At 47.5% G+C, this 15,857-nt stretch overlaps 1 protein-coding gene across 2 annotated transcripts in view; it reads right to left on the bottom strand.

Annotated features, from left to right (window-relative positions):
• Window positions 1–15,857, bottom strand: part of MYO7B (myosin VIIB) — a gene marked incomplete at its 5' end in the record, with an annotated part of 67,489 nt that overhangs the window by 29,634 nt on the left and 21,998 nt on the right. For both annotated transcript variants that reach the window (XM_081261830.1, XM_081261831.1), the window contains 10 exons: window positions 2,761–2,855; window positions 3,962–4,060; window positions 4,696–4,848; window positions 6,383–6,520; window positions 6,797–6,960; window positions 10,359–10,494; window positions 10,953–11,163; window positions 13,499–13,641; window positions 13,914–14,033; window positions 15,668–15,744. In XM_081261830.1, coding sequence (XP_081117956.1) covers window positions 2,761–2,855; window positions 3,962–4,060; window positions 4,696–4,848; window positions 6,383–6,520; window positions 6,797–6,960; window positions 10,359–10,494; window positions 10,953–11,163; window positions 13,499–13,641; window positions 13,914–14,033; window positions 15,668–15,744 — 1,336 coding nt within the window. The remainder of the gene's footprint in view (window positions 1–2,760; window positions 2,856–3,961; window positions 4,061–4,695; window positions 4,849–6,382; window positions 6,521–6,796; window positions 6,961–10,358; window positions 10,495–10,952; window positions 11,164–13,498; window positions 13,642–13,913; window positions 14,034–15,667; window positions 15,745–15,857) is intronic.

Genomic DNA, 15,857 nt, shown 5'->3' with positions numbered 1-15,857 from the left:
CATAGAAAGGCAAGAAAAAGAAAACAGAAAATAAAAACAAATAGAACAAATAGAAAACAAAAATATAAAATGGGAGACTCAAGCTATCACATGCATAATTACATTAAATGTGAAAAGACTAAATACTTTAATTGCAAGACAGAGATTGGCAGAATAGATATAAAGTCATGACCCAATTACATACTGTTTATAAGAGATTCCCTTAAAATATAATGAATAGTTAGGCAAAAAGCAAAAAAGATGAAAAATAAATATCATGGAAATAGTAATCAAAATAAGATAGGAATGGCCATATTACTATCAGGTAAAGTCGACTTCAGAGCGAAAACCAAAACAAAGCAAACAAAACCAGAGACACAAAAGGATGTTACATGGTGATAAAAAAGTAAATCTACCAAGAAGACATAGCAATCTCAAGTCCATATGCATCTAATAACAGAACTACAAAAGGAAACCAAAGCTGATAGAAGTGAAATTTAAAAGGTAAATCCATGCTTACAGTTGGAGATTTCAACACCATCCTCTTAACAATTGACAAGTAAACAAAAATCAATAAGAATCTAGAGGGGCTGGGGATGTGGCTCAAGCGGTAGCGCGCTCGCCTGGCATGCGTGCCGCCCGGGTTCGATCCTCAGCACCACATACCAACAAAGATGTTGTGTCCGCCGAGAACTAAAAAATAAATATTAAAAATTCTCTCTCTCTCTCACTCTCTCTCCTCTCTCACTCTCTCTTAAAAAAAAAAATAAGAATCTAGAGTTCAACATCACTACAGACCAAGAAGATTTGATCTACACTTTTAGAACACTTCACCCAACAATTCTGCCCAACAAGAGTGGAATCTGTGTTTTTATAAACACCCTCAGAACAGCTACCAAGATATATCACATCCTAGGCCATGTTGGAAATCTCAACAAATTAAATAAAATTTAACTTATATACAGTTGTATCCCTGACTACAGTGGAATCAAACTGGAAATCAATAACAGTAAGATAACAAGAACATCTCCAAACACTTGGAAGCTAAACAACATATTTTGAAATAATCTATGATCTCAAGAGAATGAACTGAATGAAAATAAAATTATGACCTCAAAGCAACTGAAAAACCCATAAATTGCTAGTGAGAAAGTAAACTGGTACAGCCCCCTTCTTCAAAAACAGTTTGGTGGTTTCATTAAAAACAAAACATGTTACTAACATTTGACCCAGCCATTGATTCTTGGGCATTTATTCCAGAGAAATGGAAATTTAGGTTCATACAAAATCCCTTCCCCCATTTTCTCATGCCTGGGTTTCCAGCTCATGGCCATGCAGTAGGGCTTACAAATCCCTTGGAGTGGTGGAGGTGGGGTGAAGCAGGGGCCTTGCTGATGTGCTAACCCTAGAGTGAAGTTCAAGTGGAGTCATGTGTTGCTGAATGACAAGTGTGTTCTGAGAAATGTGCTATTAAGTGATTTTGTCATTGTGCAACCATCATAGACTAGATAGTTGATCCTTGAACAACTTGGGGTTAGGAAGGCTGGCCCCCCCTGCACAATTGAAAATCCAAGTATAACTTGCAACTCCCCACAATAGCACAAGAGGTGGCTATAATTTTTAAACATATGATGAGTATACAGTTAATTTTATGCAGTTATAATTTAATCCTGTAATCTTATGTTTACAATTCTCTCTTTTTTTTTAAGTTGTAGATGAACATGATACCTTTATTTTATTGGTTTGTTTTTATGTGGTGTTGAGTATTGAACCCGGGGCCTCACGCATGGTAGGCAAGTGCTCTACGACTGAGCTGCAACACAGCCCCAGCATGTCTCTTGATGGTGAATGGCAATATGTATGAACTGAGTTTATTTTTGTATGTTTTGATATTTGTGTGTGTGTGGTACCAGGGATTGAACCCAGGGGATGCTTAACCACAGAGCAACATCCCTAGCCCTTTTAAATTTTTTTAAAATTTTGAGACAGGGTCTTGCTAAGTTGTTGCTTAGGGCCTTGTTAAGTTGCTAAGGCTAGCCTTGAACTTGTGATCCACCTGCCTCAGCCTTCCAAACCACTGGGATTATAGGCATGCAACACTGTGCCTGGAATGTTTTGATGATTTTTAATGTTTTATAACAGATTTTTGTATTTTAGATATTAGTAAGTGATAAAAGACTATTATCTACATATTTTTATGTACTCATATATTTTTCTTAATTTTTTGATAGTATCTATGATCTGTCTATGAACTATGTGGTTCATATTTGAGTTCTTTCAGATCGTCATAAATCTCCAAAACACCAAATCTGCATGTCAGTGGACATACGTAATTCAAACCATGTTGGTCCGGGGTCAACTGTATTTATTGAGACCAAGATGGCTGTGAAGACACCAAGTGATACAAACTTATGGACCACTGACATAAATGCAAAATGTTATTATATGATGCATGGAAGTACTGATCAGTGAGAGGATTTTACCCCCTCTAAAACTAAACCACCTCATAAGCTAAGCCCATATGCTCTTTAAGATGATCAAAGCAGAACATCAAAATGTAGTTGAGAGCAGAGCATATATGTGGTCTGATCCCATCTCTAATTTACAGAGTGGATTTTGTTTCTTCCAAATATTCCAATAACCTTTTAGAATTCTCTGGCCCCCACAGGCTGCAGTGTTGTTGGTCAGGGGACCTTGTATCTCAGTTTCCCTTTCAGGCATGCCTGAGAGACATGGTGAGCAGGCATGTGGGCTGGGTGGGGGCTTGGGTGGGGCAAGCACCTGTATTTGTAGCCTCGCATGACTCTCTGGATTCTGATCGCTGCTTCATCCAGCGCCTGGCTCCTCTGTATCTCCAGTAGGGTGTCCTGGTGATCCTGGGGACAGGAGCAATGCCTTCATGTAGCTGCCCCATCCTCTCTCCCACAGTCCCTGCCTGGGACAGGGCTTGGTCTCTGTAAGTCAGTGACTCTCAGATTTCTCCCAGGAAGGCAAACTGGAGAAGGGGCCCTTAACTTGATCTTGATGTAGTTCAGGGAAGGAGCTGAAACTATCCCTTTTCCAAGAACTTCCTATTTTAGCTGTTTCTTCTTGCTAATTCAATCTGGCAACTCTGATTTCTGCTTTGGAGACTTCAGGGGAGGAGGAACAAAATTCCCCTGAAGCGTTTCATTTCTCCAAATTTGCATGGTGTTTGCATTCAACAGCATAACAGACCCATGCTTGTTTCAACATGAAAATGTTCCCCCACAACCCATGAGCATGAGATGATGAGCCTTGGGCATGACTTTCTGTAGCCTACTTCCTCCTGGATCCCTGCACCCTGGGATGAGAGGCATGAGCCAGCCATCTAAGCCCTGGGGAGGCAGGGACTGCTCTCACAGGACACAGAGCAACACAACCCTTGGTAAGTGGGGAGGAGAGGTTGAGGAATTCATGGCCCTTCCTGCCTCCCTCAGTCTAACATCAGGCAGCGCTGAGCTTCTCTGTGTGCCATGGCAGGCTATGGGATACAAAGATGGACGTGAACCTAGCTGTGGTTTCAAGGGATAGCCAGAAAAGGAAGGAAAGGAAGGGTGGGTGCTCTTCTCCTCTCCTCAACCATCTGCCCACACTGACCTCACCAACATGCCCATGTATGGCCCTCGCTATCCAGTCTACCCTTCTGGGCAGTGCCCTGGGGTGTTTCTTTTGCTAGTTTTGCCTCCATATCTCTCTGTCTGGGTCCCAGACTTGGCATGGGCCTTATCAATACATAGACAGATGGATAGACAAACTGACTGGAGGTCTGGGGCCAGGAGGTTGCTCTGAGAATAGATGAGGGTGGGTGGGCAGGCAGGGATGATGAGAATGGGGTGGGGGCTCAGGTGAGCTGGCAGGCTTCAGCCTGGCTCTGATCTCTTCCTCTTCCTCCTCACTGTGCTCACCCGCCCCCAAGTCTTAGGAGGCTAGTTAGTGATGTACTACTTCCTTAGGGTCTCACCTTCAGGAAAATTTTGGTCTTTCCCACTCTCCATTCTTTGTCTGTCCCCAGACACACCTCGGTGATGCACAAGGTCATCTGGCGAAACTTGTCTTGAAGCTGCACAGGAAAAACAGGGGGTGGCTCAGTGCCATTTGGAACAGAGACCATGGGGAGCTTGAGGGGGCTTCCTGCAGGGTTTCCAAGGGATCCTGCCTCCTTCCTCCTCTCACAGGCTTCCTGTCCAAGGGCTGTGCTGCTGGGCCCAGGCAACAGGCATCTCAGATCAAGGGGTGAGCAAGGGAAGCCCTCAGGGTTCAGGACTCAGAGGCTACCTGCTTTACTACTGTTGTACACTTGGCCTCAGAGCACTCCAACCTTTAGGATGGTTGGGGATTCCAGAAAGAATAAGAGGGACTTCCTGCCCCCAAGAGCTCCTAGCCACACCTCAGCTCCCTAACATTGTGCCAACAGCAGAGTGTAATCGTAACAAAACTGCAAATATCTCTTCTGCAGCTACCAGGGTCAGCCAGTGTGAGCCACTTCCCTTGCTTTCACAGAAATTAAAGGATGATGAGGGAAGGGCAGACAGGGATCATGTCAAGGCTGGGATCCAGAGGGCATCCTGGGCACCAGGAGAGCAGTAAGAGGACACCACCCCCATTAGAACTTGGAAGCTAGAGGAATGCAGGAGAGAGCGCAGGAATGGACAGCGAAGGCGCAGGGTCCCACAGATCTAGTGTCTGTGCACTCACTGGCTTGCGCTCAGCGCTGGGCAGCAGCACGCGGAATCTCTTCGAAAATTCCTCAAACGTATAGCGGATGGGGAAACCAGACTTGCGGATGTTCACGGTCTCCATCATGCCAGAGTAGCGCAGCTGCTGGATACACAGCTCGCGGTCGAAGAGCTGCGGGGTCAAGATGCAGAGCGCAGAGGGAGCAAAGGGCCCTACGCTTCCCCACCGCTCCACCACCTGGCACGCAGACCTACAGTCAGAAAGATCAGCTGGCCCAGGAACCCATTTGGCTGTCCCCCAAAGTTGGGAAGAACTCAATAAATGTTTGAACTACAGTGACATTTTGAAGAAAGTCGGGGCTGAAAAGTGCATAACGTTTTTCCAAGGAGATGAAATCAGTAACAGAAACCGCTGCTCCTGTAAGAACATCACACTTCTGTCATTCTCAAGATACACAAAGTACTGTGACTAGAAAAGGTATTTGTATGTGCCCCATTGAAAATGTTTTCAAGTGCCCCTGTGAGCACTGCATGCATCTTGGCTTCCCACGGTGGAAAGGTGGAGTGAAGAAACAAATCTGGTAGTTGGGGGCAGAGATCCTTCTAGTCAATTTATAAACTTCCTTCCCTGAGAGGGTCAAAGGAGAACCAGAGGGAGCATTGGCCATAGGGATCTCTGTCCTCCTCTGTTAGGAGGCTGGTGGGGCAGGCAGAGAGGAATTTGGGCATGATATTTTTTCCCAGGTGTCAGGTAGCCCGAAGACTGCCATAGCGTGGCCTCCAGAGAGCCCCCCTCGATCTGGGGCACTAGGGAAACACCTTCTAAGTGGGCAAGTCCATCATCAGGATTATCACCTCACCTGAAAGCATGCAGGACCACAGAGCCACCTCTTTGTGGGTTTAAGCCCCATAGCAGTCAGGCTTGGGTGACTAGTTACCAGCTATTGATTGGATATTTCCTGTGGGCCTAGCGTTCCTTGGTTAATCTTTAGAGCAGCTCTATGTAGTAGGGGTAATTGGCTTCTATCTAAATAAAAAATGAGGCACCTGCTGCACAGGGTCATACTCCTAACGGACTGAACCAGGGTTCAGACCCAGAGCCCACAAAATCTGACCTCAGACTTAGGTTCACCCACTTGTCCTGCAGCTCCAAAGGTGGGCAGTGTGGGCTTGGCAGGGGACCCCCTGGGAGCACAAGCTTCTCTGAAGCAGTTAAGGAAAAAGAGCCAGTTTACTAACATCTGCATTTTATAACGGTTAGGAAGACATACCCGAGATTTCATGGGACAACCTCAATTTCATATAACATCATTCTTTTCAAAAGATATTTCTTTTAATTTTTTTAAATATTTGTTTTTATTCCCTCATGAGATGCCTTAGCGTTATTTTACATCCTTTCAAATGGCATCTACAGTTTGGGGAATCCTTATATTTATAGTCTCTGAATGGATGGACCAGGGACTCCCAGGTTTCCATCCCCTCACCATACAAATCCTCGATAAAGGTGCTGCAGGTCTCGGCCACCAGGACTGGCTAAAATCCTAGGACTGGCTGCTGCCACTTACTGAGTGCCCTAACATCATGTCCAACCCTCACTGTACCTCTGCAGGCAAGAGTCTGACTTCATGGATGAGAAGCCAAAGCCTGGCGAAGCACACACAGCAGATAAACAGCATTATGTTTGGGTGCTCCAAATTCCTGCTTACCAGCGGCTTCTTGTACTCGTTGGGTTTGATGCAGCGGATGAAGTAGGGCTGGCAGTTGGTCAGTATTTTCATCAGCTGATCCAGGGACTGTTTGAACTGAGATGCCAAGGTGGAGGGCCGCTTGGTGGAGTCTGTACCCTGCGGGTGTAAACACAGGGTGTGAACTGGGCGTGGGGAACTGTAGCCCGGAGCATGACTGACCCTCTGCACCAGGAGGGCTGCTGCCAAAGGCCAGTGCACTCATTCAGTCATTCATTCATCCGTCCAGCACAGGCCTCCCAAGCACCCACTATACGTAGGCTTCTAGTTGAGCACCCACTGTTGATTTAAATGGTTTTCCCTGTGCACATCTTTCTGGCCCTGTGGCCCTTGAGGAAAGAGACCCAGGAGGCCTGGGAGGTGCTGGAAACCCACCTTGAAGAACTGATTCCTAGTCTTTGCCTGACGGATGGTGCTGTGGCCCAGCTTGGTTTCTGCAGACTCCAGATTGAATATCTCTCTCAGGAACTTGTTTTTGGAGGAGTAAACCAGGGTAAGGATATCTGCACTCAGCATATCTCGGTTCTTCTCCAGGAAACCTGTGGGGACAACAGGGCCCACTCACCAGACCAGTTAGGCCATCTCCTGCACCCCACAGGGAAGGTGAACATGCTCAGAGGGACATCACCCCCATCCGCAATGACCCCACTGAAATCCTGCATGGTCCCTACCATCTCTACCCAGTTTCAAGTCACTTGTGTACTCCAAACTCTCAACAATCCAGGCTCCCATCCCTACTCCAACTCACCCCCACCCTGTCATCTAAGCCAATACAAGTCTGCCTTTGGGGTCCAACCTGAAGACTGAGCCTCCCAAAATGAGAGAGGGGCAGAGTGTTATGGACTGAATTGTGTCATCCCAAATTCAAAAGTTGAGGTCTTAACCCCCAGGATGTTAGAATGTGCATGGATCTCCTGGATTTGGAAATAGGGCCTTAAGGAGGAGATTAAAATAAAAAATAAGATCATCATGGTGGGCCCAATATCCAGTATGACTAGTGTCATTATAAGAAGAGGAGATTAAGACATGCGGAGAGAGAGAAGACAGTGTGAAGACGCAGGAAGAAAACAGCCATCAACAAGCCAAGGAGAGAAGCCTCAGGAGAAGTCAACCCTGCTCACACCTTGATATTAGACTTCTAGTTTCCAGATCTGTCTGGAAATTAACTCCCGTTGTTTGAGCTACCTGCCTGTGGTATTTGTTTCTGAAGCCCTAGCTGACCAAGACAAGCATGGAGCCCAGGGTGAGAAGACCCTGCCTCTGCCCTCCAGCCACAGGTAAGAGTGGCTGGGCCCTGAAGTAGGGACTCTCCAAGGGAGTGCTGAAGACAAACTGCTTCTGGGGAGGCTGAACCCAGGGTGGGAGACAGGAAGGGAGCCCATTTCCCTTCCTTTGCCTGCAGGTGCCCCCTGGGAACAGCACTCGGCAGGGGGCTATACCAGGTGCTGGGGCAGGGTGGCACAAGGGTCCTTGCAGAGCTGGGAGTGACAGGAAGGAGCATTCACTGAAAGGCTCAAAGGCAGCTTCAGGCCATCTTGAAAGGAGGTGTTCTGGGACCTTTCTGGAACCCAAAGCCAGGTTCTGGAGGGAATCAGGAAGGGGCCACCCCACCTTCCCATTTCTCTATCAGAAACACTCCCCTGAGCTCCCTGCACCTCAGCTCTTCTATGTAAAATACCTGCTCTTCCTGTCACTGTGTCTCTCCAACGGAAAAATAGACAAATATCTGGAATTGTATCTCCAGTTAAACAGACCAGAACACCTTCCCATTTCTCCACGCATGCAGCAGAGTGATGCTCCAATAACTCTGCTTTCCTGACCCCAGCTGCTCAGTGGCCACCTTTCTCATTTTTCTAAACACATTGATCAGTTGACCACCTCGAGTCTTTTCTTCTCCACTCAAAACCACTGCTCACCCTACCTCAATGTGTGACAAGTTAACTCAAAATAGATCAGAGACCCTAAAACTAAAACTGAAAACCACTTACAAAAATATGTAAGGGTAAATATTCATGATCTTGGATCTGACAGTGATCTCTTAGACATGACACAGCAACGAAAAGAAAATAGACAATTTGGACTTTTAAAATGAGAAATTTTGCACTCTAAAGGACCCATCAAGAAAATGAAAAGACTTATGTGAAGAACAAAAAATATTTACAAATCATATATCTGATAAGGTACATGTATCTGTGATACATAAAGAACTCTTCCATGGGGTTGGGATTGTGGCTCAGTGGTAGAGCACTCGCCTAGCACATGTGAAGCCCTGGGTTCGATCCTCAGCACCACATAAAACTAAAGGTATTGTGTCCAACTAAAAAATAAATATTTTTTTTAAAAAGAACTCTTGCCAGGTGTGATGGCTTATACTTATAATCCAAGTAACTCAGGAGTCTGAGGTAAGAAGATTATAAGTTTGAGGCCAACCTCAGTAATTTAATGAGGCTGTAAGGAACTTAGTGAGACTCTTCTCAAAATAAAAAGTAAAAACGGCTGGGGATATAGCGCAGTGGTAAAGTGCCTCTGGGTTCAATCCCAAGTATAAAAACAAACAAATCCTGTTGCAATTCAGTAGTAAAAAGACAAAGAATCCAATTGAAACATGAGCAATGAATTTGGATAAACATTTCTCCCAAGAAGATATACAAATAGCCAACAAATGCATGAAAAGATGCACAACATCATTACCCATCAGGGAAATTCAAGTCAAAATCACACTGAGGGGCTGGGGATGTGGCTCAAGTGGTAACACGCTTGCCTGGCATGCGTGAGGCACTGGGTTTGATTCTCAGCACCACATAAAAGTAAAAATAAAGGTATTTTTAAAAAAATGGTCAAGATGGTAAATTTAAAAAAAATCACACTAAGATACCACTTCAACCCCCCTGGGATAGCTAAAATCAAAAAGACAGATAACAACACGTGTTGGCGAGGATGCAAAAAAGTTGGGATCCTCATCTGTTGCTGGTATAAAGTAGCATAATCACTTTGGAAGAGAGTTTGACAGGTCCTCAAAAAATCTAACAGAGGGCTGGGGTTGTGGCTCAGTGGTAGAGCATTGCCCTGCATGTGTGAGACACTGGGTTCAATTCTCAGCACTGCATATAAATAAATGAATAAAATAAAGGTCCTTCAACAACTAAAAGCAAAATTAAAAAAAAAAATTAACAGAGAGTTACCATATGTCCCATCAGTTCCACTGCTGAGTATATACCCAGGAGAAATGAAAACATACATCCACACAAAAACTTGGACATGGATAGTCACAGCTACATTATGTACAATCATTGCACAACTCTGGGAATCTACTTAAAATATAAAAAGTAGAAACGATTCAAATATTCATTAACGGATGAAGAGACAAACAAAACAGAGTATGTTCATACAACAGAGTGTTATGCTGGAATAAAAAGAAAATGAAGTACTGATACAAGTACTGATACAACATAGATGAACTTTGAAAACATGTTGGCAAGTGAAAGAAATCGGCCACAAAAGGCCACACTGTATATGATTCTGTTTACAGGAAATGTCCAGAGTAGGTGAATCTGTATGAACAGAAATCAGTTGTTGCCTGGGGTGGTGGTGGAGGTGTCAGAAGCGACAGCTAATGGGGAGTTGTCTTTGGAAGTGATAAAAATGCTCTAAAGTTGTGGCAATCATTGCACAACTCTGGGAATCTACTTAAAATATACTGAGATATCCACTTTCAATGGGTGAATAATTAGGGTATGTGAATTATGTCTCAGCCGAGCCACTACCAAAACACAAAACGTCACCGAATGCCTGGTTCCATTCCACTTCCTTTCTCTAGGCAAATCCGTGCTTCGAACCCTGCCATTCCATTACTGGATGGCGAAAGCACCCGTTCTCTGTCTCCTTTCTATGATCTCTCTGCTCCAGATCTGAGAGTGCGTGAGGGGAGGTCACCCACCTTCGGCCTGGTAGTAAACCTCGCCAGCAAAGTGAGCAATGCCAAATCGGGCATCATGGATATTCTTGGGTTTCAGGAAGGCTTTGTTGTTGGCATGGACACTGTTCAGTTTTTGCAGCATGGTGATATCTGTACCCTGGAAGAACCCGGATGCTCTCTGAGCTGAGGTCCCAGAGTCCAGCCAAGCGGTGGTCAGCTTGGCCCACCCGCAGGGCTCAGGGGCTCCCTCATGGGACAAAGTAGGCTCAGAATGACAGATGGAACATTAATCCCCAGGGGTTGGTGACTTGTCATAGTGAGTGAGGGCCCAGCCAGGAGCAGAGGCTGCATCTGCCACCCCCCTACCACCAGCCCTCCTGTTCTATCCCCTGGGCAATTGTCCAGGTGCCCTAGCAGCCAGGAAAAGCTTTCTTCAGGTGGGCCTGAGCTTGGCCTTCAAGGAAGGGAGGGTCTGGTTAGTCTGAGACTTGTCCACTTATTCCTGGCAGAGGTCTCAGCCACCCTGGGAACAGGTGGGCCTCACAAATGGATCTTCCCAACCTCAAAGAAGAGACCCACGAGCCAGGGCTCCGCCCCCAAGGCCCAGAAACACACCTGTGGGAGGCGGCTCTCTTCATCTAGGAGGGAGATGACGCTCATGGGCTTGAGGGCCAGCAGGTCCAGGGTGGGCCGGTTGTCGGTATAGTGGATGTAGTCCCAGGAGATGTTCTCTGAGCGGTACTCCTCCTGCTCCATGGTGAAAACGTGCTGCACAAAGAACTGCTGCAGGTGCTCATTGGCGAAGTTGATGCAGAGTTGCTCAAAACTGTAGAGGCAGTGCCACCACCCAGGGTGGGGCAGGGTCAGCGGTTATACATGGAGGGAGCCCTGGGATCACCAGCCATCTGCACACAGCCACATACTTATGATGTACATTCATGTGCATACAGATACACGCTCTTCCCTGCCACACCTCTTGCTTCTGTGTGCCTCCATTACCATCACCTCCTCCATCCCGTGGCAGTCAAAGAGAAACAAGAAGGCCCAGCATAGCATCGAGTCCTAGGGTCACCTACAGGGTCCTTTGCAGGCCTCCCTAACTTCTCACTGAGACTCTCCTTATGGGGCCAAGTACTCACAAAATGCTCCAGATTCATAGTAGGCAAGTGGTCTTGGTATTGAGATGAGCTTCCAGAATCCAGTGCTCTCTGCTGGGACCCTCTGGATCAACCAGATATATTCTTGTCCCCTGCAATTCTCCACCCCACCAATCCTCCAACATGCTCTACCTGCTGGTTCCCTGCCTTGGGAAATGACTCCTCCATTTACCACCCCTGACTCAAGTCAGAAATCAAGAAGTTACACTTGACTCTGGCCCTCTCCCCAATTCCTACCAATTGCCAAAGCCTGGTCCATGCTAGCTGCAACACAGCATCCTGAAATGTTTATTTCTTTTTGTCCCCACTGATGCTGTCTTAGTTCAGGCCACCTCCAGGACTCCTCTGGAGCCCTGTGGTGGCCTCAAATCTAATCATGCTCTTCCTTGGCTTCAAATCCTCCCGGCTTCCCATGTTTTCAGGATCCAGACAGTGACCACAGTAGAAAGCTTTGACCACCGTTCCAGCTTTGCTGGGGTCACTCTCTGGCCACCTGGATTTTTCACAGCTCCCTGGATGTTCCTGGTTCTTTCCTATCACTGAGTCGCCACACATTTGGCGCCCCCTCCTCTCTGTCTCTGGGTCTCTTAGGTGTTTCTTAACTCAGGATGGGTCACCTATTTAAATAAGACCTCATCATGCCTGAGGCTGCTTGTTCAACATCTGTTAACCACCAGGTAAGCAGAAACAGGCCCACCATGTCCCCCATGCCCAGCACACATAGAAAGCATGATGGAGTAGAGCAGGGGACCCAGGTCCTTACAGCATCTCCTTCCCAGGCCTTGAGACTGCAGCCGTGTCACAAACCAAGCTAGTGGCCACCAGTGACCATCCTTCAAGGCAGGATCGCCACATACATGGCTAGATCCCCAGGACCAACCAGTCATCCACCTCCAAGGTGTCCCCAGTGTGCTTGATCTGTTTACCTGTGTCCCACTCCCCAGAGGCCAGAACCCAATTTACACTTGAATTTACTGTGCCTTAAAAGTTCCATGGCACTAGGCATAGTTTTGCCAGCCCTGTCACCTCTCACCTGACTGCAGTGGTGGAACCTCTGCCCTGTCCCCTCGCTTAGCTGGGAGGCTGAAGTCCCAGAGTGTTTGCACTTGGAATGGCTCATGTCTGGTTCTCAAGGTGGGGCATCCAAATCCCTCCCAAGTTAGGCTCCATTTACAGACACGGTCTTGGGCAGGAGCACGTCAAGGTTAGGCCAGCCCCTGCTTCTTGGAACCAGTGACCTGGGCTCTGTCCTGCCAAGCCCTTTAAATGAACCAGGCTCAGATAATCTGGTCTGCATCCAGAATACTTCCTGCCTGTTTGTCCCACAGCCCTTGTTTCCTGCATTTGACTAACTCCTGCCTGTGATGATGCTCTGTGATATTACCTGCCCATCATGATGCCCTAGAATATCACCTGCCCAGGTTTGGCTCTTCTGCCTGGCTCCCTCGGCCACCTTGTGTACCTCACCCCATCCTTCACTGTAGTCATGTTGAGTAACAATGTTCTTACCTGCCCTGGTCATAGATGTTTAGCTTCCAGATGTGCGGGGATACCAGGTCAGAGGTGTCCTGCCTCACTCCCCCAACCCCCAACTCAAAAGTCAGGGATGGTCCACACACGCCTCTAGTTGAATCAATGCTATTGATTTCAACTGTCACCATGACCTCATGTGACAAAACATTCTGGTTCATGAAGCAAGCACCAAGAAGGATGGACGAATGCTGGGGTCTCAGTCTGGCTTCCTGGGATGGCTTTTAACTATGTGACCTTCTCTGGACACGTTAGGGATTCTGGGGGCTATGCATGGGCCATCTCCTGCAGAAAGACTCAGGCCTGCTCACAGGCTCACCCTGGCATTGTGGGGGGGAGAGAGAGGCCCTTCTTGGAGCCTAGTGGCAAGGGGGTTAGGTGGGATGGGAGTTGGGGATGGCAACCTCTGGCTTTCTTAGAGAGAAGCTGCCTTTCTTCTGTTTTCTGATAACAGGTGGACTGAGATCTTCATACCTATTGTTCTGGAAATTCTCAAAGCCAAATATGTCCAGGAGGCCGATAGCCCTCCGCACATTTTTGGAGTCCTGGGCAGGTGGCGGGAAGATTGCAGCGTTGATCTTCTTGACAATCCACAAGAAGAGGTGTCCATAGATGCCCTGAGGAGACATGGGGTGAAGTCTCTGTGCTTCAAGGCACAGAGGGAGGCTAACCCTTCTCCAAGTTCACCCAAAAAGACTGCATGAAGATTGGATGTCACAGAACTACTGGGGGAGGTTACCCCAAGAAATCAAGCCCAGAGAGGCTGGGAAGCCCATGGCACATTCCTAGGTGGGTGACTGGCAGAATTGGGACCTGTTCATCAGTCTCTGTTCTTTCTTGTTTTTCACCAATAGGGCCAGAGGCAAGCCCTATGCCCACATCTCTATACCTTGACAAAGGCATCCCTCCGGTCTGCAGCCTGGGCGATGTTCAGGGGCCTGGTGACATATTCCCCACGGATAAGAATGGTGTGCTTGATCAGACAGTCCCGGAGCGCCTGGTACTGCACCTGGGGAAGCAGGTACAGCTGCATTGCACCTGTGGAGCAGCAGGGCCTGGACCCAGACTCCCACCTGCTCCTGCTGTGTCTTGTTCCCTCTTGTGACTAAACACCCCATGACCAGGGCCTGAGGGGAGGCAATGCCTGTGACCAGGGTCAGGCCAGACTGGGGTCACAGCCAGGGTCCTGGGAGTGCTGGAGTGCAGACAGCTAAGGAAAGAGATTGGATAGGACCTGAGCATGCTGGTCTCCTGGGGTTTGGTAAAAGGACCTCTGGGAAAGGGCCTGCTATGGGGAGGGCTCTGAGGCCAGGCTTCAGACACCCAGACCTAAAAAGCAAGGGGAGTCTGGATGCACCACGCAGGGAACACTGAGCCGGCAAAACTCAAAGCTCCATGTGCCTGCTGTGGTTTGAATGTGGCCTCTGAAAGTTCAGGTGCTGGGAACTTAATCCCCCAATTCATATGTTAATAGTAGTTAGAGGTGGGAACTAGGGAGGCAAATGGATCCTGAGGCTGCTGCCTCATAAATGGATTAATCAATTTGTGGATTAATAGTTTACTGGGTTACCTAGGGAATGGCTTTGTTATAAAATCAAGCTCTCTCTGGCACAGTTGCTCTGTCTTGCCATCTGAGGCCACCAGTACATATGTAGCAGGTGGCCCTTGTCAGACCCAAGCAGATGCTGGTCCTGCTCTTATCCCAGCCTCCAGTACTGTTTTTTTTTTTTTTAATATTTTATTTACATTTTAGTTTTCGGCAGAGACAACATCTTTGTTTGTATGTGGTGCTGAGGATCAATCCCGGGCTGCACCCATGCCAGGGGAGCGCGCTACCGCTTGAGCCACATCCCCAGCCCCTCCAGAACTTAATTAACATAATTAAGAGAGAGATCAATTAACATAATTCTTCATAAATTACCCAGTCTCAGGTATTCTGCTACAGGAACCAAAAATGGACTAATATCCTTAAGCCAAATAAAGGTGATTAATATGAACACTTTCCCCCATCCCCTCTAATCATATTAATTTCTCACAGAACAGTCCATGGGGTATGATATGGAGAGTTCAAAAATACATCCAGTACAAAAATACATCCCCATCCAGAACCTGCCACCTTTCTTTCCTCTGAGTCAAGGCTCCTTTTGGTCCCTGGAATAATGTGAAGGGCTACTGGTATGAGTCACATGACTCATTGGCACAAGCCACTTTCCCAGAACAGCACAACTCCTAGAGAAGCCTTGGGGGACAGGGCATAGATCAGAGACATTCTGATGGGTGTGGGATTGGGTGCTTGAGTGAGGAGTTGGGGATGAATGTGGTATGGAGTGAGGATGTTGCATGGGGGGCCACTGGAGGGCAGGAGGGGACACTGGACACAGGAAGAAGTACAAATTAAGGCTACACTGGTCATTTCACTGCTTTGCTAGTGATTGGCCCAAATGGTCCCCTCCCTGATGCCCACACTCAGGTGTCCCAGTGTGCAAAAGGACACAGAGATAGAGCTCAGAGCCTGGGAGAGGGAAGGGAGGTAGGGGTGAGGCTCCTGGGCAGGGTTATGAGAATCAGGCATGAGGGGTCTATGAGCCCAAGTGCCCCAGTCTGTCTCAAAAATGGAAAGTAGCAAACACAGTAGCCTACTACCTCCAGCAAGTTCATCATGATGGGAAAGGCGGGTGTCTCCATCACATCAGAGGAGTCCAGGTTCTCGAAGACCGCAGCTAGAGAGAGAGAGAGAGGCAGCAATCCTGGGGTGGGAAAGTGGTGGGACAGAGGGCAGCCCCAAATCTGTACTTTGCAGCAACTGTCCCTGGGGGTGGGCCACTGCCTTTCT

Source organism: Spermophilus citellus (genome assembly GCF_964194105.1).
Source record: "Spermophilus citellus genome assembly, chromosome: 11".
Lineage (NCBI taxonomy): Eukaryota > Metazoa > Chordata > Mammalia > Rodentia > Sciuridae > Spermophilus > Spermophilus citellus.
The sequence above is the reverse complement of the archived record's forward strand: the minus strand, read 5'-3'. Positions and strand labels throughout refer to the sequence as shown.